At 40.5% G+C, this 27,256-nt stretch overlaps 1 protein-coding gene across 1 annotated transcript in view; it reads right to left on the bottom strand.

The window, feature by feature from the left end:
- NEB (nebulin) overlaps positions 1-27,256 on the bottom strand; it is a 199,798-nt gene that overhangs the window by 61,052 nt on the left and 111,490 nt on the right. Inside the window, exons 79-107 of the mRNA XM_073884116.1 lie at positions 26,856-27,059; positions 25,875-25,979; positions 23,715-23,822; positions 22,609-22,920; positions 21,304-21,507; positions 20,870-20,974; positions 17,009-17,113; positions 16,597-16,908; positions 15,788-15,892; positions 15,129-15,227; positions 14,831-14,932; positions 14,584-14,691; positions 13,848-14,159; positions 12,392-12,496; positions 12,181-12,285; positions 11,702-11,809; positions 10,813-10,920; positions 10,603-10,716; positions 10,004-10,201; positions 9,546-9,650; positions 8,764-8,868; positions 8,562-8,666; positions 6,631-6,738; positions 4,835-4,948; positions 4,333-4,530; positions 3,886-3,990; positions 2,848-2,952; positions 1,995-2,102; positions 579-686 (exon numbers count right to left, since the gene is read on the bottom strand). Of these exons, the coding sequence (XP_073740217.1) occupies positions 579-686; positions 1,995-2,102; positions 2,848-2,952; positions 3,886-3,990; positions 4,333-4,530; positions 4,835-4,948; positions 6,631-6,738; positions 8,562-8,666; positions 8,764-8,868; positions 9,546-9,650; positions 10,004-10,201; positions 10,603-10,716; positions 10,813-10,920; positions 11,702-11,809; positions 12,181-12,285; positions 12,392-12,496; positions 13,848-14,159; positions 14,584-14,691; positions 14,831-14,932; positions 15,129-15,227; positions 15,788-15,892; positions 16,597-16,908; positions 17,009-17,113; positions 20,870-20,974; positions 21,304-21,507; positions 22,609-22,920; positions 23,715-23,822; positions 25,875-25,979; positions 26,856-27,059 (4,080 nt within the window). The remainder of the gene's footprint in view (positions 1-578; positions 687-1,994; positions 2,103-2,847; positions 2,953-3,885; positions 3,991-4,332; positions 4,531-4,834; positions 4,949-6,630; positions 6,739-8,561; positions 8,667-8,763; positions 8,869-9,545; positions 9,651-10,003; positions 10,202-10,602; positions 10,717-10,812; positions 10,921-11,701; positions 11,810-12,180; positions 12,286-12,391; positions 12,497-13,847; positions 14,160-14,583; positions 14,692-14,830; positions 14,933-15,128; positions 15,228-15,787; positions 15,893-16,596; positions 16,909-17,008; positions 17,114-20,869; positions 20,975-21,303; positions 21,508-22,608; positions 22,921-23,714; positions 23,823-25,874; positions 25,980-26,855; positions 27,060-27,256) is intronic.

The following is a 27,256-nucleotide window of genomic DNA, read 5'->3' as shown; positions in this document are numbered from 1 at the left end:
AAGAAGAAACGAGAGACTACTTTTGAGACTGATGAATGGCTTTATAGACTGGTTTAAAAAAAATGACAAGTGAGATGATTAAATCTGCAACTCTCTGCTTTGGAAACCATATTTTTGGGCCCCTGGTCTTGGCCCCTGCCTGGCCAGCAGTTAGGCAAGAAGTCCTTTCTTTTCCAAAGGAATACACAATGATGTTGTATCTTAAAGATAATACTATGGCCACACATCAGCAGTGCGTGTATGAAACTCCATTTCTGGTATATGGCTTGGAATAGTTCAGGATGCATCAGTGCTAACACCAACAGAAGTAAAAGCACCATGACAGCCATGAACCGTGAGCCAATGTTCATGCAGATACAATCCCACAAAAGTCCTATGCTAACCCACTGGGCTACACAGGCACTGCCAAATTGCAAATCCACAGCGCCCCTAGGAAACACTGTTTCCCCTTCTCTAGTCCCATCATTATATCACATTGAACCTTCAGGGTGTGACTAGGGCATCAGAGAGGCTATTAATGAATATTAGTGCCCCCCTCCCACTTCAGACCCCATCTTAATGAGGAGGAGACCACTCACATAACTGCTCATGTATCGGGTGTCTTTGGCATGTTTGAAGTGAGGAGTGTCCCCTGGAAGCCTATATCCAGTAGGGAGAGAGCGCCGGCCAGCTCCTCGGTACAGACCCTGCCGGAATGAGGAAGAGTGGGTAAATCACATCTACGTCAAATAACTGATCTAAGCTAAACAAGTCACATGCAGCTCACGTTAGGTTTTCAATTAGATACTTCATGTTCTTATGTTCACTAAACTGATTTCAGGAGGAAATTAAGTAAGTTCTAAGAGTCAGGCAATGAATTAGATTACTCTTAACCTATTGTTTTCGAAAAAGAGAGTGATGAGTGAAGGGGCTCATAGGAAATAATTCTTCTATGTTTCAAACATATGCCCAGTTAGCTGCATGGTATCTAGCAAGAAAATGGGAAAAATAGAGAAAACAGGTAGTCAGGACCACTTCTGCCATTAACTCCACCCTCTGATGATATTCATGTCATCACCAATCCCTAAGACAGTCATAATTATAAGGCACATCTTTGGACTCCATCCTCCCCATAAAACCAGTGTCTTGATGTCAGGCTGGGAAGAGGTCACGATCCTCCTATCACTGGCAGAAGGGGGGAAAGGAGTTTCTGACTATGACCTTAAATAGTCTGTCTAGGGGCACCTGGGGGGCTCAGTCAGTTGGGCGTCTGCCTTCGGCTCAGGTCATGGTCCCAGGGTCCTGGGATCGAGCCCCGCATCGGGCTCCCTGCTCCGCGGGAAGCCTGCTTCTCCCTTTCCCACTCCCCCTGCTTGTGTTCCCTCTCTCGCTGTGTCTGTCTCTGTCAAATAAATAAATAAAATCTTTAAATAGTCTGTCTTTTGGGGGAGCTCCAGGAGTAGGAATAGTATTTGAAATATTAAAAACCAAATTAAAACCAAATTATTTTTAACATTCAATACAGGAGATTAACATTAAATGTTGAGACCAAAGTAGCATGACCAGGTAACACTGAATAGGGATATGAAATATGTGAGTGGAATCCAGTTTCATTCTCTTCTGAATTCCAACGGTAATTTCTAGCTCTCTCTCTTATTAGTAGTAGTCTTCTGTGATTATATGCCTTGTCTTTGTTATCTTGGTTTTTAAGTTTTTTGAGGCAGAGAAAGTAGGGTGGTTTCCTTCACTGTATCGTGTAAATCCTGCTCTCAAAATGCCCATTGCTTGCTTGGGAAAATGATCCTGCGAGCCAAGAGAGAAGACAGACTATGTACGATTTTGGTTCTTTTCTTTGTTTTTTTAACTCATGTGAACGGAATAGCATTTACAATTGGACAAGTTCAGGCTGAGATAATGCCCAGGCCAAGGTGGTCTCCCCAGAAGCCAATGGCCTGGCCCTTGTAGGCTGCCTCTTGGAGTTCTGCTGGGTACTGTGTCGGGTTCGCACTGCTCACCTCACTCTGGAGCTTGTATGCATGAAGGGCCCGCTCCAGATCCACAGTTGTCCTCGTTGGAGCCACTTTGCCTCTGACACTGCGCACGTAGTCATGGTGGTAAACAGCCTGTGTGCAGAGAGGAGTCAGTTGGTTTCGATTGCAGCAGCATTGTTGGAAAGAAGCAAAATAAATGGAAACCCAAGTCTCTCTTTAAAAAAAAAGTAGCCTGCTTCCCTTTGCCCAGGGAATTCACAATAGGTTTTAACATTCTAACTCACCGGTGGGATTTACTGTTTACTTATTAACCTGTGGCGTTAGTAAAAAAATAAATAAATAAATAAATAAATAAACAGCAGCTTTGTGCGGGTTCTGCCCGCTCCGCATCAGACATGACAGTGGGTAGGACGTATGTGGCGCACACAGAAGCACGCAGAGGCGTGGCCGGACGGGGCTCTGCCCAAGCCTCGTGGAGGGTGTGCAGTAGAGGCCAGACTCCAACCACATCTCTCCCTTCAGAGCCTGCCCGCCCCTCCTTCTAGCACAGTTAGCTCTAATTTATTAGAAGGCTTCCACAGCGAGACAGAACGGTTGCTCTTGACACAAGGATACAAAACACAACTTCAAAGCAAAAAGCTCTAAAACACCAAGTATTTCATAGAGTGAGACCACTGACACCTCCACCCTGGGAACTGACTGAACGCACCAGGTTGTTAGGAAACAAGAGCAGAATCGTTAAGTACTTTCTAAGGCGCTAACTCTGGTCTCACAGTTAGAAAAGGCCACTTCTGCTTGAGCGGCGGCCCCGTCTTTATTACTGTCCACATTATTTTATTACTGTCCACATTACTTTATTCCTGTCCACATTACTTACATCACTTAGTTGTTTCCCGCTTTTGACAGCCTGCACGTAGACTGGGGTATCAGTGACCAACTTGTAGTCATTCCTTGTCTTCTGTGCATGAGATTTGTACTTGATCTGCCAAGAGGAATAAAATAAGCCTGTGTCAGATGGTTCACTGTATGAGAAATTGCTGCTTTCACAGAGGGTTTGGTTGCTTTTAACTCATGACATTTATTTTCATTAGCACTTATTCAATCGACAGGGAGGCATTTGAATTTTATGATAATCTGCATAATTAATGCTTATAGTCGTATGGAGCTTCCAGAGCCTTCTAGCAGGCTAGGAACATTTAAGCTTTTTTACTGAAATCTTGATTACAGTGTTAATTTGCTTGGCAAATTCTCTCTTTATAAATAGATCCTGTCTATATCATCACAAGCACCTCGCAAATTAGGATTTTTTTTTCTAAGTTTTTAAAAAAGTTTTCTTCTTCTTAAGATTTTACCTATTTATTTGTCAGAAGGAGGGAGAGAGAGCACAAGCAGGGGGGAGCAACAGAGGGAAAAGCAGGCTCCCCGATGAGCAAGGAGTCCGACACAGGACTCGATCCCAGGACCCTAGATTCATGACCTGGCAGACACTTAACTGACTGAGCCACCCAGGCATCCCAATTAGGAGATTTTCTTAATATGAGAATTATGTGCTCAATATATCTGAAATAGTCCAAATGTACAGAGAGGAGCCGTGGGTCCCTTCTCCACAAGAGGACAAAGGGACAGCCCGACTGCATTGCTTAATAGGAAAACTACACGCATGACTGAGAAATGACTGTTCTCTGCTCTTTAGCATCTTTCTCTAGCTCAGCCATTCTCAACACAACGTCATGAGTTAAAAGCAACCAAACCCTCTGTGAAAGCAGCAATTTCTCATACATTCTCAACACCACTTAAGACATAGCTGGTCTGTGACAATGTCCATAACTCTCCCTTTGACTTAGACTCTGTAGAAAAGGAAATATACTTAAAAAAAAAAAAAAAACAACTAAACTAAAATACCAGGCAAACTCACATCATTCCGTAGATCATAAGCATGTTTGGCATGCAGAATTTCAGGAGTGTCCCAGATGTAGCAACCAATGCCTTTTAGCCAGTTGAGGTCATCCTTGTATATAATCTAAAGGATTGCAGCAGATAGATGGAATCAGAAAAAAAAAAAAAAATTGACAGTAACTTAAACACCAAAGAGCTAACTTAAACTACTGCTACTACACCTAACTCATTTTACACCTTCTGGACCCAGGATGACTTCATGGAATGAACATCAAAAGGCCTCACGCAATGAGGCGGAGGGTGCCATGGAAACAGCGGCCCACAGAGCCCTGCTTCCAGGGATGGACCCATGGGACCAGAGGAAAGCGATACTGGAAGGCTGAGGTGAAGACACGGGTGAGTCTGCTTCCCTTCAGGATGGCTGTGCGGGGCCAGGGAGGGGGACCTTCATGAGCAGTGGGCTTACGTCGCTGATCTGATCCGTGACTTTCCGGACGTGGCTGTTGACTTGCAAGTCAGGGTGGCAAATCCACTCATGGAGGTGGAGGCGGTAATCAATCTCACTGACTTTCTTCTGAGAATCCTTAGCGGTAACCATCTCTACCATGTCAGGCACAATGTGGATTTTCATCTTGTTCTTTTCATACACTGATTTGTAGAGGCGCTATGTAGATAAAATAACATGCCAGTTATACGGGGAATTGTGCAAGGTATCACAGCGATAAACACATTTCTTATGCACCAGAGAAGTCAGGGGAAATGCCTGTACAGCCATCGGGTGTGATCTGGAATTTTCTGACACTCTACAGATTGATGGGGGTGGGGTAAGCAGCATGGCTGAAACAGCACTTAGCTTCTTCACATATGCACAGTCAGTGCCTCGTGCATTACTAGAAAATGTTCTGATTTATGACAGATGGCTATACCACTTAGCCTTGATCTGAAGTAAGGCCTTTGGGATTACTTACATCAATGTTAAACTTGCCGACTCTGAGGCACCGTGCAGTGTTTGGATCATCCTCAACGCTTTTTGGTAAAGTATAAAGAGCTTTGAACTTTTCATATTCTTCTCGATATTTGATCTACAGAGAGAAAGTACAAAGGAAGAAAAAGTTTTGGAGAGCAACAGATCTCTACTGTTAAAGAGTACAAGACTTAATAGGAAGGGCCCAGCTCTGAGATCCAACCAACTTGGGGTCGCCACTTCTGTGGGCTTGTTTCTTCCTCTGTGCACAGAGGTACAGGTGTAGTGCAAGTACCACAGGGTAAGCCTGAGAATTACACTCTGATAGTACTAACTGTAGAGAGCTAACTTAAAGTACTGCTACTACACCTAACTCATTTTACATATTATGTAATTTTTAAGTAATCTCTTCTGTGATAATGACTTTGCTTTTCTTAACCATGAGTGAAAGATGAAAAACGTGCTCAGGAGTTTCTTTGTTTTTCATAACTGACAAGCCCAATGCTTAAGAGACACATAGTCCTTGAATTTCAGTTTTTACAAGGTTTTCCAAAAATACACTGTAACCAATGCCTATGGGGAAACCAACTTTTGCTTCTTAATCCATATTGTCTATGAATTAATGCTCCATGATTTCATGAACTAGGAGGAAGGCCCTTACAGAGAGTAAGATCCCAACTCCTAGCAAATGATAAAGTAACAATTCTCATTACTCAGAGGCCCACATCTTAGTTAAAAAAAAAAAAAAAAAGAAAGATGGGAATATTTGTGTCAGAATTGCAGTGAAGCCCTTTGTTTACTGGAAACCCACCAAAATTCCCAACAGAATATTCTAGAATATTAGTTCACATTCTCCTTACATCTAAGCCATTCCTCAGTTATAAAGAAGATAGTATTCAAAGGCACCTTTTTAACTACCGTTGAAATTCTTCTTTTAAAGAATTTCTCTGTGCCCCATCTTGTTCCAAAAACAAGTTGCTGAAAATCCTGCTTCTATAACTTTTTTCATAACTAAAGGAAAAAACCTCTGCTGAGCTTTCTAAATTCTATATACAAAAATTCTCTTCCCAAATGAAGTTTGCTCCTTTGGGCTAGTCTGTCTGCAGTCCTCCAAACAGGCTTGGGTCTGGGCAAAATCACATATATTAGTTTTTCCTCCAGGTAAAAATGAAATTAACTCCATATATTGTCTAACAAACTTTTTTCCTAACTATGTATCATTAGGCCCAGTAGAGGGTAGTGAAATCAATTTACTGGATCACTAGCTTTTATGAATAGAACAGAATTGAAATGATCAGGCTATATTGCCTTTAATGTAGCAGTATTCAGTCTTCTGTAAAACATTATGTTAGAAGGAACTCACATAATACACTCAGCTGTGTGTGTGTGTATGTGGACTTGCAACATAAAATAAATTGCTCACTGTGGGTCATGAGCAAAAAAAAAAAAGATTTGAGTAATACTGATCTAAAATGCTATGTAAAATGTTCACAATTAAGGGTAAAAGTCTCTAAAAGAGGTTATCTTTCTGAAAGGAACTGGCTTATTAGGACTGAAATGACGGTTATAAGGAATTTTACAATAAAAGGCTTTACTTAAGAACATTTTAGGCATGAAGGGTTAAAGTTCATAAGACTTAATACTGTATCTAAATAGCTCATGTAATTTAAGATTTTCTTTTACAATATACATAAACATATAATATATATAACATGTGAATCAGCCAGAAAAATTCTAGGAGCAGAGACCTGGGGAAGGCAGAGGGTGGGTGGGAGGCTATCACGTTTGCACTTGACTTACATTGCTGGCCAGATGCTTCTGGTTCTTGGCATGTGTCAGGGACATGGTGCTGGTAGGCAGGATGTAGCTGGTGGCTTTCACTCTATCCCAAGCCTCCTTGTACAGGTTCTGTAGGGGTTAAAAACCATCTTGTGAATATGGAAAAATGCATTCTGGTTGGCTCTTGAGGAGGGGATCTTTCCTGTATCTGCCTTTTTCAGACACTCCTTAATAACCGCTGATCTTCATACTAGGTAGGATCCAAGTACCCCTCAGTGAATAACAGGTTTAATGCCATGACCACAATTTCACAGTCCATTATTTTGTTCTCTACCATAGTACTTATCACAGTTTGGCAGTTATCATGGGGTGATAAAGAACTTCGCTCTATTTTGACTACTGTGGTGACTACATGACTATGCATTTGTAAAGCCAAGTGCCATATACCACAAAGAGTGACATTTACTGTATGTAAGTTAAAGCAAAGTTTTTGATGCTGTGTTCATTCTCCATAGGTCTAGGAATTCCTGAAGGACAAAAACCACTAACTTAAAATCTATCCTTTCCTCCTTTTTTTGTAGCTAGTGGGAGCTCAAAAAATATTTCCTCTCCTAGGTATTTATTTACTCAAGAGAAACGAAAACTTGCATATACACAAAAACCTATACTCAAATGTATATAGCAGCTCTATTCGTAAGTGTTAAAAACTAGAAACAACTCATCTCCTTCGACTGTGAATGGATAAATCAATTGTGGTACATTCGTGCAGTAGAATACCACTCTACAATAAAAACAATAAACTACTGGTTTATACAGCAATGTGTGTAGTACATACATGCATTTTGCTAAGAGAAAGAAGCCAGACCTGATGGCTACATACTTCATAATTCCATTTATATGACATTCTGGAAAAGGTTTTTAAAAGGTTTTGTTTTTGTTTGTTTGTTTGTTTGTTTGTTTTTAACTGGTGCAGAAAATACCTCTGTGGATGTCCGGGGAGAGAAGGGAAGCAAGAGGGAAATTTTGAGGTGATAGAGAGGTTTTCTGCATCTTCATTGTGATGGTGAAAACATGACTCTTTGCATTTATTAAAAGCCATAATACTATGCGTGCAGGGAGTCTTGAGTGGGGCTTCCTGCTCAGCGGGAACTGTTTCTCCCTCTTCCTCTGCACTTCCTCCTCCCACACATGCTCTCTCTCTCAAATAAATAAAACCTTCTTAAAAATATTTTATTTATTTGACACACACACACACAGAGAGAGAGAGAGAGAGAGAGAGAGAGAGAGAACGTGCACAAGCAGGGGGAGCGGCAGGCAGAGGGAGAGGGAGAAGCAGGCTCCCCGCTGAGCAGGGAGCCCGATGTGGAGCTCAATCCCTGGGATCATGACCTGAGCTGAAGGCAGATGCTTAACCAACTGAGCCACACAGGTGCCCCTAAATAAAACCTTAAAAAAAAAAAAAAGCCATAGGGGCTTTTCTTAGTTTTGATCATTGTATTACAGAGAACAGTATGCTTGAATTCCCTGTACAATTTTTGCAACTTTTCTGTAAATCTAAAATGATTTCAAAATGAAGTTCAAAAAAATGTTTGTTGAATTACCCAGTTCAGAGGAGGAAAGAAAAAAAAGAGTGTCTTTGTAGGCTTTAAGCCACTGGCCCCTGGAGAAGCCAGGGAAGGACAAGCTCAGGGTCAATGGAGCGTAGCTTCAACCATGCCTGCCTGCAATAAGGAAGCAGCTCCTGAATTTGTGTCAACTACATGAGATGGTGCAATATTCCACTTGCAGCTCATTGAATTGTAACTAGGATTACTGATGGGATAAAGCAGGAATCTGAAGGTCCCTGAAAAAACTGGAAAAACCTTTGGGGGTAAGGTGCCTATCCCTTTCCTGTCTCTATTCCTTTCCTGTCTCTAAAGGAGAATGAGACAAAGATGAGAAAAAGAACTCACGCTGCTATAAAGATTCTTCAGGTTCTTGGTTCTGTCGTAATCCACTGTTTCTAGAACTGTCGTATATTTGTCCTTAATCTGATGATAATTTTCTTTATATTTCACCTACACACACAAAAGATGGGTTATTCTTTTCTGCTGTTCGAAAATACATACAGACAACAACAGCTCGTCCTGGAAGAGAAGTACAAGGAAGACGCACCTCACTGGCATTAATGCCGCTTTGAAGAGCAGTCACGTAAAGTGGGGTGTCTGTGACCAGGTTATAATTTTGTAGATTTTCTTTACCTCCTGCTGTATATTGTAGCTGTAAAGAAAAACAAGACACCGGAAATGGGAAAATACAGGTCTGCCATCAGCTTGAGCAGTTTGTGCCAACTTAGATGAGCCTTTATTTCTGGGTTTCTGCTTTAATACTAACAGAGAGGCTATCATTCTACATTCCTGCCGACTTTGTAGGGTTGTCAGAATGAAGTTTGTCTCAACCCACAGTGGGGTCTGACTCTCTGTCAGGTCCGCTTCTCCATTCTGTTGTCTTTTCTGTGCACGTGCCCCATCCCTACTGCAGGCCCTCAGGCTCAACATTCCGTTCACCTGCCCTGTCAGAGCCCAGCCGTGTGCTGGGAAACTTTCCAAATATCTATTTACTTCAGAACTTATCTACCCAAGGTCAAAGCATGCATTTGCATTTTACACTTTGCCAGTTAACCTTACCAACTTCAGCACAGACGCTTGAGAGTGGTTCACTATGAAAACACCTCTCAGGAAACTTTGTTACAAACATCAAATGCTTAAACCACAGGAGAGACTAAAACTGAGAAGGTCCAACACCAGAGCAGGTCACCAGGAGAGGTTTTATTGGGCAGGGGGCCTTCGGTTGCCCTGGATCCTGCACTGTTAAAGCCTGGCCTGGCTGTCACCCCACGGAGAGCACCACGGATTCCACTGATCCACAGTGAGCCAGTCCTTCTAGGAAGATCTCACCTGACTCTGGAGGTCATATGCTTTCTTGGCATGGAGGATCTGAGGTGTATCCCAAACGTAGCATCCAATGCCTTTCAGCCAATTCAAGTCATCCTTATATACATTCTGCAAGAAGGAAGGAATGATGAAAAGGTGACAGGTACTAACTGAATTTATAATCAGGCATTTGGATAATTTCCTATCAGCCGTTGGCTGTGCTCCGTGCTTTGCGGTCATAGGGTGGGCCTCTCAAAAGCTGGCGGTCTTTAATGCCCTGACCTAAAGAAGCTCATGAGGAGAGGAATGGCTAAGTTTAGTCCGGTATGAAAACAGGTGGTGTCACATGGCCCAGAGGGGATTCTTACACCAAAAAGGGGTTACTCATATCACTGTGTTTTAAAAAGGAACAACATTTATGAATACAGGGACAAATGGAGTGAAGCCTGTAGCTAAGTCAAGCTGCAGAAAGGACATCATACATCACTCAAGATCTCCTGCGCATTTCGGGCCCGTATAACGTTGGGTTCTTCCGGGAGAGACGTCCACTGATGGAAGAAGTGCTGGTATTCCAAGTCACTGAGGATGTACTGGCAGTGTTTAGCCAGCACGTGATTCATCATATCAATGGGGATGTGAACATTTGCTTTGGTGTCCTCATAATCTCTTCTGTAGTTCAACTAAAGAATCGTATTTTTTTAAAGACAAAAAGAAGAAAGGGATTCAAGTGTTAATTATTCAGACTGATCTCTCTTCTAGTCTTATTTCTAGTACACATCAGTACCTTTAGAATAAACAAAGCCTAAGAAAAAATACTTTAATATATTCTCCTTTTTCAATTTCCTATCCTTTCATAACACAGGGGGTGAATAGTTACCTTGTGGCATTCTCCTTTTTCCATATATAGATACTTCACTGGGGGTTAGCGGAGGAGGGAGGGCAAGGGAGGAAGCCCATAGCTGTCAAAGGAACACAAGGCTAACTGGCAGGGGTGGGGATAAATCTCAAGAAGGACTCCATGCCCCTCTCAACTAAAGAACATGTTACAAACAGGCAGACTAACAAAGTGAGCTTTGCTTACCACACTCCTCATCTTTTGGAAATCCAGACAGTGAACCACACCAGGGAACTCACTGATTTCTTTTCCAGCCAGGTAGTGGCCCTTCTGCTTCTCATAGGTCTCTTTGTATTTAAGCTGTGAAGTAGGTACAACATTGAGAATCACTGGGATTTTCTAACCAGCTCCCCAATGAAGACTCTTAAACCCATGAGAAGAGAAAGTACTGCTGACCTCACTGTTCACGTAGTCGGCATGCTTAGCTCCAACAATGGGAATGTAGCGTTCATCCAAGGTATAGCCGTAGGCCTTGGTTCCTTCCCAGGCCCCTTTATACAGTATCTGGAACAAAGAAATGTGTGTCAACAAAAGTCTGTGGTCAACTTCCTTCAGATATTGCTAAAAAGAAAATGGTAAAACCACGGTAAAATATTTACGTTAAAAGGCAAAGCTTACATCTTTACTTAGAGCCATTATTTTGTCTACCTACGAATAGGGCTGAGTTTTTTGGTTTACTGCAAATTAAATCTACAGACACTGAGGCATTTTATAACCGAGTTTAACTATGTTTACAGTTCTAATAAAAGCGAAAATAAATTTTCACATAGGGAGAGAATCACCAAAGATTGCTTCCCATTGGGCACATGCACATACACACCACACACACACACATCATCATCATCCTTTGACTTAGATGAATTAAAATTTGGAAGGCAAATCTTACATTTGTTGGCTGGAGATATTAAACATGACCGCTAAAGAAGAACCAGCCTTTCTTCTCTTTTCACTTTGGCAGGTGCTTAGTCCTTTGTGTGCCTAGAGCTGCTATAGCACCTGATACATTATTATCTATTTACTTGTATGTCTGTCCCTCTCATTTGCATGAGCTCCCGATGGGCTTGTCTTATTGAGCTTCAGCCCCTTAGTCCTTGCTGCAGTGCCTGGCACATCACAGGAGCTCAAAAAATACCAGCTGAATAAGTGCTATTTCTAATAAATAAGACTAAATACAATAAAAATAATCTTGTAAGTTCAGTTGTTCACAAAATCAGCCAAGGGTTTTAACACTGACAAGAGCTTAAAATTAAGAACTGAGCTGTAAATTACATAAAATAAAACTTACAGTACTATAGAGTTTTCCCATGTCTTTGGAGTGGGTGATATATGGCGTATCTGGAGAAAATGTATACTTGCCCTTTATTCTTTTATTAAATGTTTCTTTATATTTTACCTAAGGAGAGAAAACAAGACAAAACCAAACAAAACCTTTGGTTAATATAAATGTATATTTAAAGTTTCATAGTTTCAACCTAGCAAGATAATAATCAGTCTACATTTAGAGATTTAAAACTAACGAACTGGTTGAATTTAAGTTCATTTTATCTAATAGGATAATTTGGACAAAAATATAGATATTTTCTGTGAGTACAGTATACCTCCTACTAATGACTTTTAAGACATTCCCACCAATGACGATCTCATAGTTTCCCACCCCATTGTCCATTTTCTTAGAAGCAGTTATCTGGAGGTGAGCAAATGCGGTCAATGACAGACACCTAACTCCCCAGGCCATGCACATCATTATACATAAAGCAAACTTACATCACTTTGATTGATTGAGTTAATCTTAGCCAAAACAATCTCTGGAGGGTCCACCACATTTGTAAAGTTAGGATAGTTGTCAAGAGCATCTTTCTTATATTTTATCTGCAAGGGAACAGAGATGATTAAGACTGGTCTCCTTCCATTGGGTACCTGCCCCCACACGGCAGGCAAGGGGGCCAGGCATTAGGTGACAACAGGCTTCATGTACCTGATTCACCATTTCCTGGTTCTTCGTAGCCCTCACGTAGTCCACAGAATCCAGGGGCATCCAGCCGATGCCACGGAGCCACTCCAGGTCAGCTTTGTAGACATTCTGAGAGCAGGGAGAGACATACAATGCAGGTATAAGTGACTGACACAGGACTACAGACAGTAGATCAGAAGCAACTTATTCAGGAGCTTTTTAAGGATTTCTCTCTACCGACTGTTGCTTCATTGATTCAGTCATTATTTCACCTGTTCACCTGAGAAATATTTCTTGAGCTTGTCATTATGAGTGAGGTACTGTGCCAGGTGGTTTGAGGGCTAAGTATAAAGGAGTCTAGTGTAAAGAGAAGTCATTTACAAGGGGAGAGTATAAGAGCAAGAACACTCAAGTGCTGTGGGAGTTAGGGGCAGGGAGCTATTGTTTTCAGCAGTGAGCCTAAGAACAGGTTTTATTAGGAGGGTATAATTTTAGACGGACTTATATTTAATTACTTAGAAATATGTGGGACAGACATTGAGACTATATGAAGAAAGTGGCATGACTAAATGGTCATGTGTTACAGAGCAGGGGGACACATCCCTCAGGCCAAGCCTAGCTTTCCCCTCCCTCGCCTAGTGCCTGGGTTCTCTCAGGCTACCCCTCACCAACGGCAGTGGAGCTGCTAATCTGGTTAAAGGTCCACAACAGTCGTTCATTTGCAGCAAGAGTGAAGTGGGATGTTCAAGTTCAGCACCTGTGCTGCAGGCAGTCTTTGATTTCCTGTTTTTCCACTTTGGTTATGAAAAGACCAGGTAGGGTTAGCTCCTGGGGGCACCTGAGTATCACGTCGATGCACTGTGTTTCTGTTGCTTGCAGACTGCTGGTGGCAGCTACAGGTCTTGACTCAGGCTTCACTGCAAGATGGCCTATGTCGTGTACTCTCTACCCTACCTTTACCAAAGCTCTGCATGAGGGATTCTGGGTTCTCATGTGGCTCATCAGTACTTTCTTTCCCTTTTGCTTTGATTCCTCACAAGCAAGTCCTTCATAAATGCCTGCAGGAGTAAAATGCCTGGCAAAGCAAGAATAGGGCATTCCCAGGCCCTTGACTACACTATCATCCAATATTGTTAACATCCCAGCTCACTCTCCATTCTTACCCCAAGCCAATTATTATTTTAAATCAGCTGATAATTTTCCAGGCAGATGTGAGATGTTGCTGATGGCAAAAGTGATACAAACAAAAATTAAAAAAAAAATGACTTTGAAAGTTATTTAGATATACTAGTAGGCAAAGCTGTCAGCCAATCACTGCTCCTGGTCTTTCTCTACATCAATATCCAGCCTTAATTCCCTTCTGGAAACAAACTTAATATTTCTGGCTTAAAGTCTCAAAGCTTGGTGCTTCCAGAATGCTGCTTATAATTCTCAATGTATACCACACATTTCTAGATAATTAAGAAACAAAGTCACTTACATCACTCTGTAGGTCATAGGCCTTCCTTGCCTGGATCACGTCATTTTGGTCAGGATGACATATCCATTGGTGCAGGTAATTACGGTAATCAATATCACTGACAAGCTCCTGCCCATGCTTGGCGGCCAACACCGACACCGTGTCAGCAGGTATATTGATCTTGGCCTTTGTTTTATGATAGTCCTCTTTGTATAGTCTGTCATTCTGAATCTGGCCTGCATGCTCAAACCAAACCAGTTTGGGATCGTCTCTCATCGTCGGAACACCAACATAATGACCTCTTTGTTTTACATGTTCAGCTTTGTATTTCAGCTTGTAGGAGAAAAATAGAGATGGCATCAGTTTTGACAAGCACTCAAGGAAAAGGGGGGCTTGAAACATCAGCAAATGCAGTCCTTCAGCCTCTTGTTACCTGCCTCCCTCAGAACAAATAACAAAAAGCACTGAAATAAAAAAATATAAAGAAATATCAATTTAAAAATAGAAAAAATAGATTTCCTTTCTAATTCCGCCTATATTTTATTTGAAAGCTTAGCGATCTTAAGGAAGTGAGGGAATAGAAGAAAGAGTAAAGCACTCAAACAATAGCTTTTAAAGAAGCTCACAAAACAAGACAAAACTCCCAAAGCCCACAGGGAGGACCAGAAGGGAGTAGGTACTTCAACCATCCCCAAGCCTGGCCAGGCCTGCTAGCCCCAGGCACACTCCAGCGTGCACTCATCTACAGATAAATTACCTCGCTCTGAACGTCACTAGAGTGATGGGCGTGAACAAATGGTACCGCATCCGGAGGCAAAATGTAACCCGTAGCTTTTTGCTTCTCCCAGCCTTCCTTGTAGAGATACTAAAAGACAGAGAGCCACAATAGAGGCTTACACGAAGGAGTCAGAATGGGGTATTGATCGTGTGCATCCATGTCCCACAGTTACACTACGGTCCTCTGTGCCCACACAGAGTACCAGGCATCTGGCTAAAACCCATACCTGGTCCAGTATCCGGGCTGCCTCCTGGGCAGTGTGCAGCAAGGGGGTTTCTGTGAGGGTGTATTTCGATTTGGTATCATTCCAATCTTTCCGGTATTTAATCTGGAAAGGAGAGGCAAGAGGTGAAAGTTACTTGATGTTAAGAAAGCGTAATGTTGTCCAAGCAAATGCTAGCATCGTCTCAATTATTACAATTCATATCGCAGACGATGATTGCATGCTGAGCTAACACAGGTGGAAGGCTTTGGAAATGACACTTCATGATTGGGCAATTTTAGAATGAGAGCCATGTACTTACATCATTGAGGATCTCGCCACTTTGTTTTGCAGTCACATAATCAACTCTGTCATCCACAGGAGTAAAGTTGAGAGTTTCTATTTTTGTGCGATATTTTTTCTATAGGAAAGAAAATATCTTTCAGACAGTTACAGTTTCTGGTCCTGTTTGAGCTGAGAAAGAGACACTAGATTTAAGGGCCTGTCTAGACCAGAAGTGTAGAGTGCCATATTTGAACGGCACCTTCTTGGCAATTCGGCCTTTTTCTTAGCATTTTATTTTTTAACAACTGGGTTGGCTTCTTATATCTTCCATGGACTTTAAAGTAGCAGATTGGCTTAGCTACCAAGATCATGTACTATATCATTCTGTGTATCATGTTACTCAATACATTTTTTTCAACTGAACAAACTTCTCCCAAGCGTATTGCCATTGCTGACAAAAGACGTTTTCCCTTTATATAATTCCAAGCATCAGCTGAGTATACTGGATATTGTATTATGGATGTGGTCCCCTGATGTGACAGGAACAGTATTGTTTTGGGAAAAGGTATGTTTGGCTCAAATGACAGCAATTGCAATTGTTAAAATTGCTGATGGGGAATGATTGCGCTTTGGCTTGTATATTTTTGTTCGGTCTCCCAGGAAACGCACTGAATGGCAGGTAAAATGTTGGAATACCTCACTGAAGATATCCGCAGCGTGTTTAGCGTGATTGACAGAGACGGAATCATTTGGCATCCACCCAATCCCACGTAACCATTCCAAGTCCGCCTTGTAGACAGCCTGTGGAAACAAGGCCGAGTGATTTCAGCAACTCTGGTCATAACCGGGTCCTATTTATTCTATCCCTTGGTTTGATGGAGAAATACACATAAGAATGACATACTCAAGCAGCCAGGCAGGTAACATAAGTAAATTCATTAGGAGGTCAGGTGATATGAAAAACTGGGGGATCTAGTTTCTATTTAAAGGGGGTTAGCCTCGATTCAGCTCCAGCTATTGTTGCCAGGGTGTGATGCATGTCCCGAGCTTCGTTCTCTGATTTTTTTCTAAAGAATTAAGAAATCTTAGATTTGTACCCCAAATTTCCTGATTTAAATAAGCCTTGGCAAATTAATTCAAGATTTTTAAACACTGTATTAACTAAAAAAGCTTATCTGTGCCTACATCCTTTCCATGGACTGCCAATGTTTTACTTATGATATCAACCTCTGTTACTCCTTAAATTCCATAAATAATATTTTCACAGTTGTCTTTATATTGTTACAATTAAGATTTATATTCACACAACCATTTACTCCTTGATACAGAATCTAGATCTTCCACGGCTTTGCTGATTCTTGACACTGTATTATAAGGTCTACCTAAAACCACATTCTTGGCTGTATAAAGACAGAAAGTGATGACACAAAAATTTAAGAATATAAACTTCCTGGGAGTCATGGCAAAACGATAGACGAGCTCATCCTAAAATGTAGCCCACTCACATCACTTTGCAGCTGGTAGGCTTTCTTGGCCTGAATCACATCGTTCTGGTCAGGCATGCATGTCCACTGGTGTAAGTAATTGCGATAATCAATGTCGCTGACCAGGGTTTGGCAATTTTTAGAATGCACGATGGAAAGCATATCCACAGGGCTCTGGAACTTGGTCCTCCATTTGGCCCAGTGCAGCCGGTACTCTCTTTCATTCTGAATCTTGCCAGCTATGAGGGCCCAGCGGATCTTGTTGTCATCCCTGGCGGTGCGGGTCCCCACATAGTGTCCCTTCTGCTTCTCATGGTCAAGCTTGTATTTATACTGGAGATGGAAAAACAAAGTAGATGGATCACAGTATGTACTCCTGATGCACCTAGGATGTTTGCTTAGAAACTGACAAGTCAAACAAGGCCACACGTACGTCACTGGCAATCTCCCTGGAGGCCTTGGCAGCCTGGATAGGGATGGCATCCAGCCGCACATCACAGCTCATCTTTGTTTCATCCCAGTCTTCGCGGTAAATTTTCTGAAGAGGACAGAAAAATAGGGTATCATTTTGGATTCAGATGTACTGATAATTTCAAGGGTTCAAGTAGAATTAATAATCAAAGCAGTCCAGTTTTGAAGTCCCAGAATCAGTTAAGAAGGGAATAGGTAAAAGAATAATTCTCCACCACACTATTGGAAGATGAAATTGTGTCTGGAGTCCAGAGACCTGGGCTTGATGAGAGTTCTTTCTAATTTAAATAATGGCTTCTCTGTAGTACCTCATGGTTTATATAACAGGGCTTAGTGGCTTTTGCATTGGGATAAGGTTAAGGTCAGACATTAATGAGGATTACTGGATTTTTTTTTTTTTTAAAGATTTTATTTGACACAGAAAGACACAGCGAGAGAGGGAACACAAGCAGGGGGAGTGGCAGAGGGAGAAGCAGGCTTCCCGCCGAGCAGGGAGCCCGATGTGGGCTCCATCCCAGGACCCTGGGATCTTACCCTGAGCCAAAGGCAGATGCTTAACGACTGAGCCATCCAGGAGCCCCTTACTGGATTTAATTCAATAATTCGATTTATTTCATTTTAGAATTCAAGTCAATTTTGTAATCTTCAGAATTATAAACTTTTTATATTTGTGGGGAGGTTTTCCCCAGGATGGTTTCTTAGATCTTCTTATGTGGTTGGTGATGAGTATTGTTTGGGAATGTTAGATGTTCCTTCTGAAGTACAGTTGGAGGTTAACAGCCTTTTTGTGTGTGTGTGTGTGTGTGTGTGTGTGTGTGTGTGTGTGTGTGTGTGTAGGCTCCACCACCAATGTGGAGCCCAGGGTGGGGCTTGAACTCATGATCCTGAGATGAACACCTGAGCTGAGATCAAGAGTCAGATGCTTAATCGACTGAGCCACCCAGGCGCCACCACAGTAACCATTTTTTTAAATGCAGCGTGTTTTTATTTGTACAGAGAAGTTAATTAGGGTAGTGACTGATTTACAGATAGCTTTTTAAATATATGTTCATATTTAAATGGACACATTCTGTATTGACAATATCAGAGATTCTCAGAAATAACAGTAATTTAAATGTGTAATTCAGAAATCATACCAAACAATATGGGAGCTTTAACAGTGCAGAAAGGAGAGATGAATTTCAATTATTAATAGTTTCATGGGCTTTGCATATCTGAAATATGAGTGCTCAAATTTTGTCCTTTTAAGTACAGAAAAGTTTTGTATGAATTCTCATTCAAATTTTTGTATGAATTTTGGGTGGTCCCATTTAACAATAGACTTTTTTTTTGTACAAAAGATATAGTATTCTCAACATTTCGACGTACTGGAGAATATTTAATGCAAACTTAGTTATTTAAAATCTTTCATTTTTATTCAGTTTTATTACATATATTGTGACACTATTTTTAATTATGTAATAAATTTTTGTTTATGTAGTCAAATATATTTTTTATTAAAAAAAATCTGAGGGTGCCTGGGTGGCTCAGTTGGTTAAGCGACTGCCTTCGGCTCAGGTCGTGATCCTGGAGTCCCGGGATCGAGTCCTGCATCGGGCTCCCTGCTCGGCGGGGAGTCTGCTTCTCCCTCTGGCCCTCTTCCCTCTCGTGCTCTCTCTCATTCTCTCTCTCTCAAGTAAATAAATAAAATCTTAAAAAAAAATAAAATAAAAAAATCTGAGTTTGAGACCAAACTTCATCTACTAACTTTAAGATCATGGGTTAATTCCTCAATCACTTTAAGTCTCAACCGTCCCATCTGATAAAAACAACACTATTTTACTCATATGATTAGTTTGAAGATCAAATGAGTCCATTTTACATGAATTTGCTTGGTTAACTAGAAAATCGTATATAAATATCCTGAAAACGTTGTTTTTCCCAAATGATAGAAACAATTTTAAATAATGGATTTTATCAAGATTATAGTAATGGTGACCCCATGCATAAAAAAAAAAGAAAAAATTTACATTTTGGTTAGCAATCACATAGGATGTTTGATTTCTTCCAAAGCACAAGCCATTCTCATTAATGTCTTCATATCTAATATCTAAAGTTTACAACTTTACTTTTGGCATAGTTTCAAATACTAGTCTTGTTTACATCAAGATATCAACAGTAGGGTTCTGGTATTTTCAGCTGAGAAATGTATCATACAAAAGAGAGCACATGAGACCTTCCCTGATTGTCTGGCCAAAGATGCCTGTGGATTGAAAAGAAGAGGCTGAGGTGAAGAATGGACTGCCTCTCCAACCAGTCACTTGGTGATGAGAGGGCACTGCATCATACTATTCTTGTATGCAAAAAAAAAAATCAGTGCCCCAAATTTTATTTTCTTCCCATCTTTTGGAAAAAATTAGCTCATTACAACAGAGTTAATGGGTGTAGCTTGGCACATGGTGAGGAATCTTTGCGGGGCAGTTTCCTTCTCTCATGAAGATGTGTTATTTTCTGGAAGATGTGAAGTTCCAAACCATGGTGAACTGCACTAAAGTAGTATCCTTCTTCTAGGGTGATATTTATTCTACACATAAGAAATCTCTGTGATCCATGAGGACAATACCTTTCTTGAGCTTTCTTAAATTGTGTAGCTAACCATCGAATTCTCTCATTTTATCTAATAGACTTTTAAGTTCATTCTCTTCCTTTTTCCAGACATAATGATTTATCCTGCAAGTAAAGATAATTTTGCCTTTTAAACCCAGTATTTATCTTTTATTCTTACTCTTATGTAATTATTTTGGCTTGAGTGAGGAGCTTACTCACTTAGCTGGTAGTTCCAGCAAATGTTAAATAATAATGGTGATGTCAGTGGGCATCCTTGTTTTATTCCTAGCTTGAATGAGAAGATTAGCTTACTGAGGATGAGCCTGGCCTTTGATTTGAGATTTACTCTTTTAGTCACATTATGATATTCATTTATTCTTATTTTACTCGGATTTTATTTTTAAAAATAGGAATGGATATTGGATTTGGTCACATGCCTTTTTTCAAGTCCAATAAGGTGAATGTGTGATTTTTCTCTTTTGTGCTATTACATTATTAGGTTTCTGAATCTGGAACCCTCTTGACATTCCTGGATGAACGCTAATTGTTTGTCTCCTATCATATTCATGTTCTACTGAATTTTATTTGTTAATCTTTTATTTAAGATTTTCCTCATTATTAGCTTACAGTTTTCCTTTGTGGAATTATCTTTGACAAGTTTTGGTAATTGTGATGGCTTTTCTTCTTTCATTAGGCTCTATGATTGTTTGATTATTTCTTGAAGGTCTGAAGGAATTCTCCTATGAAATCATCTGGATGACCCTGACATCTGAGAGGAGGAAGGAGCGTCTTTAATAATCCTCTTAATCTCTTGCTATATTGTTTTCATTCTTTCCCTTGGGTCATTTTGGTAATTTATGATTTTCTAGAAAATCCCCTCTAGATCCAGGTTTTCAAATTAATTCGTATAAAGTTTTGCAAAGAATTCTCATCGTTATTTTGTGTTTGTCACCAATGTCCCTTTCTTGTTCCTGTGTCTCTTCATCCAGTCCTCTTTCAGGTTTCTCACCCTTACCCCCGTCTCCCTTTTGTCATGTTGACATGGGCTCACCAGTAACTGGCCTTGCTGGGTGACTCAGAGCAAGGGATCTGCTCCTTTCCTCACTCCTGGTCAAAGGGCTGATGGTAAAGAGTCTTCGGGCAATCTTTTCTCTTGCCTATGAAGAGTTCTCTAGGGATGCCATAGCACCCACTGGGTGACTTTTCAAACCAAAAAGGAGTCTGTTGAGGTACTTACATTGCTCATATTAAGAGCATTGGCTCTGGCGAGGTTAATTTCTGGCGTATCTGGCATGATGTGGACTGAAGTTTTATCCTTGTCCCAAACTTCTCTGTACTTTGGCTATGGAAAAAAACCCACAAAATTACTTTGCAATTTGTACTTCTGCTAGTTCCAGTGTACAACTTTCAACTTTTCTGATTCCCAATTTTTTCATATTAAGGAAGAAACAGCTAAAAGTTTTTCACATAAGTTGCTCAAATTTAATGAAATTGGTATTAATATCTTTTTCATTTAAAATTTATAAATAACAAGAACACAATCCTACCAACATTACATATACCTTTGCTATCATCAACATTCTTATCTTATAAATAGATTGCCAGATTAATTATTTATCAGTCACTTACAAGCATGACTTAATTTTAACAAACAAGGGAAAGGTGACTTACAATACTAATATTTTCAGCATTCGACTTAGCAAGGACAACTTCAGGTGTGTCAGGAACACTTGTGTACTTGAGGCTCACTACGGGGGTCCGATAGACACTGTCTCGTAGAATCTTCTGGGCATTTTTGACCCTCAACACTTCAGGAGACCCCTCAGGCATCCAGCCAATGCCACGGAGCCACTCCAAGTCAGCCTTATAGATAGCCTGGGAAAGAAAACAAAGGTAGGTAGAAGGTTTTTTTTTTTTTAATTGTGGTAAAGCAAGAAAGCAGTTTTTTGTTGTTGGGGTTTTTTTTTAGGTTTTTTTTAGATTTTTCTTTTTTTTAAGATTATTTATTTATTTGACGGAGAGAGAGAGAGACAGCAAGAGAGGGAACACAAGCAGGGGGAGTGGGAGAGGGAGAAACAGGCCTCCCGCTGAGCAGGGAGCCGGATGCGGGGCTCGATCCCAGAACCTTGGGATCATGACCTGAGCCGAAGGCAGGCGCTTAACGACCGAGCCACCCAGGCACCCCAAGAAAGCAGTTTTATGTTCTATTTTACCTCCCACAAACAATAATTAAAATTGAGCACTGGCCTGACAAACACAATTCATCGTATGCACAGCAGTGTTCTATACTGCTTTGTTTTCTGTGGCAGGGGCACCTATACAAACTCTAAAAAGCAGAATGATACAGAAGGAGCTCGCTCTTTGTGGGATGCCTGGAAGATCTTGAATAATATTTAAGTAACATCATACTAGCTCAGGTGGACTTTTAAAGCAGTAATAAATAATTAAAAGAAGGCATTCATTCTACACAAGAAATAAATATCCCAATGGAATCCATGATTTCCAAAAAAATTGAATGGGCAGAAAATATGAGTAAATCTAAAAATACTTCACGTAAACTAATGAAACACCATATTGTGAAGAATACCATGTTAAGGGAAACTAGTGAGTTTGGAGCATGCTGCTGACCTTTGATATTAATTTCAAGGAAGTAGCCCTGTCATTCTTCAATTGAGGGACCATGCGAATTCTCATGTTTAGGACACTACAAACAGTGCACACATTAAGGAATCTATAGAAAAATTCTGGTAGCACCACAAAGAGTAAAAAAGAAAACTTTCCCAGTAAGCCCAGCAGTAAGAGAGGCACACAGTGAACTTGGTAAAATGCAAAAGGGAAGTGCTTATGTAGGGAGAGTTGTATTTTCCCAAGTCCTCGGAGGAATGACCAGGCAAAGCTGTGGAAGGCTTTCTTCCTGGAGAACAGCTCACTACCCAGGCCCCTCAGTTGGTACTCTCTGCACAAGCAACAACTTACATCACTCTGCAGGTCGTAGGCTTTCCTGGCTTGGATCACATCATTCTGGTCGGGAAAGCAAGACCAGTGGTGCAGGTACTGGCGATAATCCACATCACTTACTAATGCCTGGCCTTCTTTGGCAACATTGATGGACACCATGTCCACTGGGATGGAGATCTTGGCCTTGTGGTCATTGTAGGCCTTTTTGTACAGCCTGTCATTCTGCATTTTTAATACATTTGCCGCCCAAACCAGCTTAGGGTCTTCCTTGGCATTGCGACATCCAATATAATGGCCTTTCTGTTTCTCGTAAGCAGTTTTGTATAGATACTGGTATATGTGAACAGAAGAAAGAAGAGTCATTTTTCCAAACTCACTTTGTCTAAACAGCCTGCTCCAAATAACCCCATCTCCCTTAGACTGGGCACTGTTTTTCTTTAAGTCCATATTATAAGTTTTATGATTCTTAACGCATTGGTTTCTCTTCTATGTCCACATGCACAAAAACATCGTGAGCACCTCTAAGGCAAGAACTATTCTTCTGGATTATCCCCAGTACAGGCTTATCTCGTGTTTCCCAAATTTCAGTCACTGTCTACCACCTTCACGTTTTAGTTTATCAACTAGATTCTTTGTTTAAATAAATTTAAAGTGTAAACTTTGAAAGACTTTAATTCTAAAATTTATAATCCCATTTAAATGGAAAAAAACAATATTTTTCTAGCACACATTAAAACAAACATCACTTTTTAAAAATGCTTGTCCATCAGCTATACAAAATTATGTCAGGAACAACTTATGTACGCTGTACTTCATTGAATTTTTGTACCCATTGAATTTCTATAAGTGCTTGTAAATTAAATGATAATGAGAAGATACTGAAAATAAAAATCTGTGCTTAAATATAAGAAGACCAGAACCAAGCGCTGATGCAAAAGGGTCACCAAACTGTTGTAAAGCTTATTCTTGAATCTGAGATTTCAAAACAAGACACTAATCCTGATGATCTCCATTCTAGTTAAGTGTATTACAGGGGAATTAAGTTAAAGATTAGAAAAGTATTAACTCCCGTGTGTCGTCTATGAGTTAGTGTTGGTGAAGGCTGGGAAAGGAGGAGCTCTCACATCACTGGCGATATCCCTGGAAGCTCTGGCATGCTGAATCGGGATGGCATCTTCCCGCAGGTCATAACCCGTCATCTTGACATCTTCCCACGCTTGCTTATATTGTTTCTGCAAAGGGAGATTGCAATGCCACAGTTAATCTGAAGAGGGAGCCACTGAGTCAGCATTACTGACGTGTTTCAGAAAACCTGTTAAGTTACATTGAAAATTAGTCTCCCCTTAAGATTTGTAAAATAGGCTGGCGCTGTGAATTGTGTAAGACTGTTGAATCACAGACCTGTACCTCTGAAACAAATAATACATTATATGTTAAAAAGAAGATAGCAGGAAGGGAAAAATGAGGGGGAGACGAACCATGAGAGACTATGGACTCTGAGAAACAAACTGAAGGTTCTAGAGGGGAGGGGGTGGGGGATGGGTTAGCCTGGTGGTGGGTATTAAGGAGGGCACCAACCGAATGGAGGACTGGGTGTTATATGCAAACAATGAATCCTGGAACACTACATCAAAAACTAATGATGTAATGTATGGTGATTAACATAACATAATAAAAAGAATAAAATAGGCTGGTTTCATATTGAAATTAAGTTCCAGTAGATTTTTAATTAAATTTAGTAAAGTTCTTTTTTTTTTCAAGAAAGAAATTAGGAGACAGTAAATCTTGTGAAAATGAGGAAAATATACATCGTTTGGCTTTAAAAGGAAAAATCAGTGATGGGCCACTAAAAAGAGAACCAAATATTCCTATACTTGCATATGTATGTTTTTATGTTGTTTTGGTGAAACCAGTGCATTTTTCCTTCCAACAAAGGACACACATTGCTATTTATAAACACACATGTATACACATATGCGTGCCTGTGCACGTGTGTGTGCGCACACATGGCACTTATCATTAAAGACTAGAAACACCTTTCATGAGTGTTCTGTAGTTCCTAGAGTATAGATCCTTTACCTCTTTTGTTAGGTTTATTCCGAGGTATCTTATGGTTTTTTGGTGCTATAGTAAATGGAATCATTTCTCTAATTTCTAATTTCTCAAATGACACTACAGATAAAGGGCTGGTATCCAAGATCTATAAAGAACTTCTCAAACTCGACACCCAAAAAACAAATAATCAAGTCAAAAAACGGGCAGAAGATATAAACAGACACTTCCTTGAAGAAGACATACAAATGGCTAACAGACACATGAAAAAATGTTCATTATCATTAGCCATCAGGGAAATTCAAATCAAAACCACACTGAGATACCACCTTACACCAGTTAAAATGGCAAAAACTGACAAGCAAGAAACAACAAATGTTGGAGAGGTTGTGGAGAAAGGGGAACCCTCTTACACTGTTGGTGGGAAGGCAAGGTGGTACAGCCACTTTGGAAAACAGTGTGGAGGTGCCTCAGAAAATTAAAAATAGAGCTACCCTATGACCCAGCAATTGCACTCCTGGGTATTTACCCCAAAGACATCACAGATGTAGTGAAAAGAAGGGCCACATGCACCCCAATGTTCATAGCAGCAGTGTCCACAATAGCCAAACTGTGGAAAGAGCTGAGATGCCCTTCAACAGACGAATGGATAAAGAAGATGTGGTCCATATATACGATGGAATATTACTCAGCCACCAGAAAGGATGAATACCCAACTTCTACATCAACATGGATGGGACTGGAGGAGATTATGCTAAGTGAAATAAGTCAAGCGGAGAAAGTCAATTATCATATGGTTTCACTTATTTGTGGCACATAAGGAATAGCATGGAGGACATTAGGAGAAGGAAGGGAAAAATGAAGAGGGGGGAATCGGAGGGGGAGATGAACCATGAGAAACGATGGACTCCGGGAAACAAACTGAGGGTTTTAGAGGGGAGGGAGGTGGGGGGATGGGTTAGCCTGATGATGGGTATTAAGGAGGGCACGTGTTGATGGAGCACTGGGTGTTACACGAAAACAATGAATTGTGGATCACTACATCAAAAACTAATGATGTATTGTATGGTGACTAACATAACATAATAAAATAAAATTAAAAAAAATAAAGACCAGAAATAGAAGGAATGATAGGGAAATGCCTTTTGCTAAATTCCCTCTGGAGCATATCAAGTTAAGTTCCAGTTAGGCAGAAAATAATGTGTAAAGCAAGTGGATGTGTAGTTCCCTACATCACTGATCTGTATGGCATTGATCTTGGACTGCAGCATCACTGGAGTGTCAGCCGGCACATTCACATTCGCCTTCTCTCTCTCCCAGGCATCACGATACAATGGCTGGTAAAAAGGAAAAACAAAGGATTGCTGATAAGTAAATAAGTCAATTGCTACATGAATAAAATTATAGGTACAATTTACAATTAAAGGTTCTCTTTGGATATTCTCAGATATAAATGTAGATCACATTTTGTTTTCATTTGTGCGGATCTTTTTTATTTTTTTAAGTTGGCTCCATGTCCAGTTTGGAGCCCAATGCAAGGCTTGAACTCATGACCCCAAGATCAAGATCTGAGCTGAGATTAAGAGTCAGATGCTCAACTGACTGAGCCACCCAGGCACCCCTTCGTTTGTGTTTTTACTTAAAAGGTGCCAATAGTGACTTTAACGAAAAGAATATATTGATGTGTGATATAATATAAATATAAACTGAGTCAGAAATATGGTAGTAAAATGATCTTTTTCATTAATTCACATGTAATTATCTGGCAGGTATTTAGATTTCAGGTAGCTATGATAATCCATATCACTAGCAAGTCCTGGCTTTCTTGGCCCAAATAACTATCATAATATCTAATATTGAGGCCACCCCTGGACTTTTCAACTTACCTCATGATTGAAAAGCAATAAAAAGGTGGCAGTTTTGTGATCATAGTATTAACTGGTGGACTTGTATTACAAGCAAGAACTCAAAATGTATTCAAAATGTGTATCAGAGTCTGTGGAACATAAAGATGCTTACCACACTTATGTCAACCAAAGAGTCATCTAAGTAAATGAAATATGGATACTGTTACTTGATTGACTATATGAAATTCTATCTGGATACATGAATGTTCAAGGTTCTAATGCCAGTGTTAGCAATTTAAAGTTCACAGTCAGAATTCTTATTGAGACTTCTTCAGTATGTCCAAATGTATCATCAACCCAGCTTACCTCACTGATCTGTACAGCATTGATCTTTGCCTGGATGACTTCAGGGGTATCAACAATGCTGGTGAATTTGAAGTCCTCAGGTTTTATACGATACAACCTCTCATTCAGGAGATTCTGGGCATTCTTCACTCTCATCACTTCCACAGAACCCTCCGGCAACCATCCTATACCCTTCAACCATTCCAGGTCTGATTTGTACACGTTCTGCATGAAGAAAAGGACCACAGAGTGCAGAGGAGTCAAATCTGCCCATGACAGCACGATGCCAGCAGGCCACACACTCCCTCTATCTAAATCAGCTGGGTGGCCAATCCCATGAAATAGAAGGATCAACATTAAATATTAATATTTGGGTGCTACATCCCTGGCATGCATCGCTGGGAGAAGTTCACAGTATCCTA

Source organism: Callorhinus ursinus, unplaced genomic scaffold (assembly GCF_003265705.2).
Source record: "Callorhinus ursinus isolate GAN/ISIS: 27379988/994484 unplaced genomic scaffold, GSC_fseal_2.0 scaffold2, whole genome shotgun sequence".
Classification (NCBI taxonomy): domain Eukaryota; kingdom Metazoa; phylum Chordata; class Mammalia; order Carnivora; family Otariidae; genus Callorhinus; species Callorhinus ursinus.
Note: the sequence above shows the minus strand (reverse complement) of the source record. Positions and strands in the feature narration are given on the sequence as shown.